Source organism: Cyprinodon variegatus, unplaced genomic scaffold, assembly GCF_000732505.1.
Source record: "Cyprinodon variegatus isolate N-32 unplaced genomic scaffold, C_variegatus-1.0 Scaffold76, whole genome shotgun sequence".
Classification (NCBI taxonomy): Eukaryota; Metazoa; Chordata; class Actinopteri; order Cyprinodontiformes; family Cyprinodontidae; genus Cyprinodon; species Cyprinodon variegatus.
Window position 1 is genome coordinate 240180 of NW_015150529.1, and position 2013 is coordinate 242192.

General features: G+C 45.4%; 1 protein-coding gene across 1 annotated transcript in view; it reads right to left on the reverse strand.

Moving 5' to 3' along the window:
• Positions 1-57: 57 nt before the first annotated feature.
• Positions 58-2013, reverse strand: part of LOC107083506 (nuclear factor 7, brain-like) — a 3471-nt gene continuing 1515 nt past the window's right edge. Inside the window, exons 2-3 of the mRNA XM_015372812.1 lie at positions 406-1554; positions 58-135 (exon numbers count right to left, since the gene is read on the reverse strand). Coding sequence (XP_015228298.1) covers positions 58-135; positions 406-1554 — 1227 coding nt within the window. The remainder of the gene's footprint in view (positions 136-405; positions 1555-2013) is intronic.

Consider the following 2013-nt stretch of genomic DNA (forward strand, 5'->3'; position numbering starts at 1 on the left):
AGACCCTGTAATTCATTGAAAGGGTCGAGTCAGAGTAAAATAATATGCAAGAAGGGGTCACTCCAGAGGCTGGAAGATGGAGGGGATTTCGCTGGGAGTTGGAGGGTAGTGGGCAGCCATTCGGCTGACGTTTGACTGGGAAGGGCCAAATTCAAATGGCTGCTACTGTGAGTATTTTGGATTTCTGTGAAATGGGTAAAAGACAAAATATATGAACTTTTTGAAAATATTTGTTGTTTAACCCAAAGCTGCTGTGGATTTAATCACAGGTGAACCTTAAATTCTATAATGTTTCTCAACTTTATTGTGTTTTCTCACTGAAAATATAATCACAGTGTTTTTGGGTGTTTTTAATCTAATTTCATTCAACTTTAATATTTAACCATCATTGAAAATACTGGTGACCTCTTCATCCCCATCGTGGCTGAGCTGTTCCTCGATGTCAACACTGTCTCCATCGTCGCAAATGGTGTCTGCATTGTTCAGCACACAGACTGTGTCCGGTTGAATCTTCAGAAAGTGTCCGTCTGTTGTGCCTAGAAAGGGGAACAGCGGCTCTGTGGAGCTGCACCGGAACGACTGTATGAGCGCCTCCGGGTCAAAGAATCTTAGAACTCCTGCGTCACAGTTCATATGAACCCGGATCTTCTGAAGCTTTTTCTTAACTGGAGGATCGAAGACTGAACGGGAAGGGGAAAATGCCTTGTAGGTGCCTTTATAATAAGCTAAGGTCCATAATCCGGACCGTTGTCCTAAAGGTCCCTTTCTTTTCGAAGACTCTGGTGCCACGCCTAGCATCCAGTGCTGGTTCTCCCCCACCTCCACCTCCCAGCTGTGAATCCCAGATGTGAAACCTTCAGAGCCGAGGATGATGGAGGAGCTGTCGAACCTTTCTGGATTGTCTGGAAGCTCTTGGCTCTCCCCCCATTTGACGCCGGTGAGATGTTTAGTCAGTCTGAGTCCTGGGTGAGCCGTGTTTGGATCCAGAATCACAGGGAAGTACAGGTCGTTCATTTTGCTCCAGATGTTAAAGGTCAGATTGCCCTTGTGTTTAGCTTTATCCAGAAGAAGTCCAGAGAGCAGCGGTGGACGATCCATTTGGGTTTGCTGCCGGACTCGCTCTGCTGCCGCCCCACGGCGGCGCAGGAACAGAAGATCGTCAGCTCTCAGCTCCTCCCTCGTCTTTGTGATTGCTTCTGAAAGAGTCGCCATCTTTTTCCTCAGATCCTTCACTCTCTTCTTTACTATTTCACACTTTTCCTTCTGCTCCTCCCTCACAGCGGCAATCCTGACCTCTGCCTCTACCTCCAGCAGCTCATGAAGCAGCTTCACCTCCTTCCTAATCCACTTCTTCACACGTTGAGCCTGGACTTCAATGTGGTTTCCTGTTTGTTCATGTTTTTCTCTGACCTCTTTAAAGAGCTTAAGTTTGTCCTCCAATGGCTTCAGCGACGCCTCAAGCTCTTCTCTCTGATCTCGAGCAACTTCTTCGATGGGTCTGAACCTGTGATTGGCATGTCTTTCTGAGTCTCTGCAGATGAGACAAATAGGCTCCTGGAAAGAATGCGGAAAAACAAGAAGGCAGGAGCAGGGCCACATCCGCTATGTGGGGAATACATTACAGATGCATAAAGGCTGAAAAGTAAAGAAAAGTAAAGTTTTAAACTACAAATCATGTTGAAAAGAAGGAGGGAATCACTTTAACCCTTTATAGGGTACTAGGTGAAATACTTTGAAAATTAAAAACATTTCAAGCCAATAATCTAACCTTGTTACCTTTGGAACATTTAAAAATATTTCTGATACGGACAGCTAAACATCAACATGATGCAACACATAGACTCATGAGCTATAAGAAGCAGGAAATGACCTTGTTCGGGGCTCAAACTTTGTCGGACGCTCGCGGACGTGATTTTTGAGCCCACAGCTGTGCAAGCTCCAATCATTTTCTCTGTCCTGTAACCAGAGATGGCAAAAGTACTCACTTTCCGTACTTGAGTAAAAGTACAGATA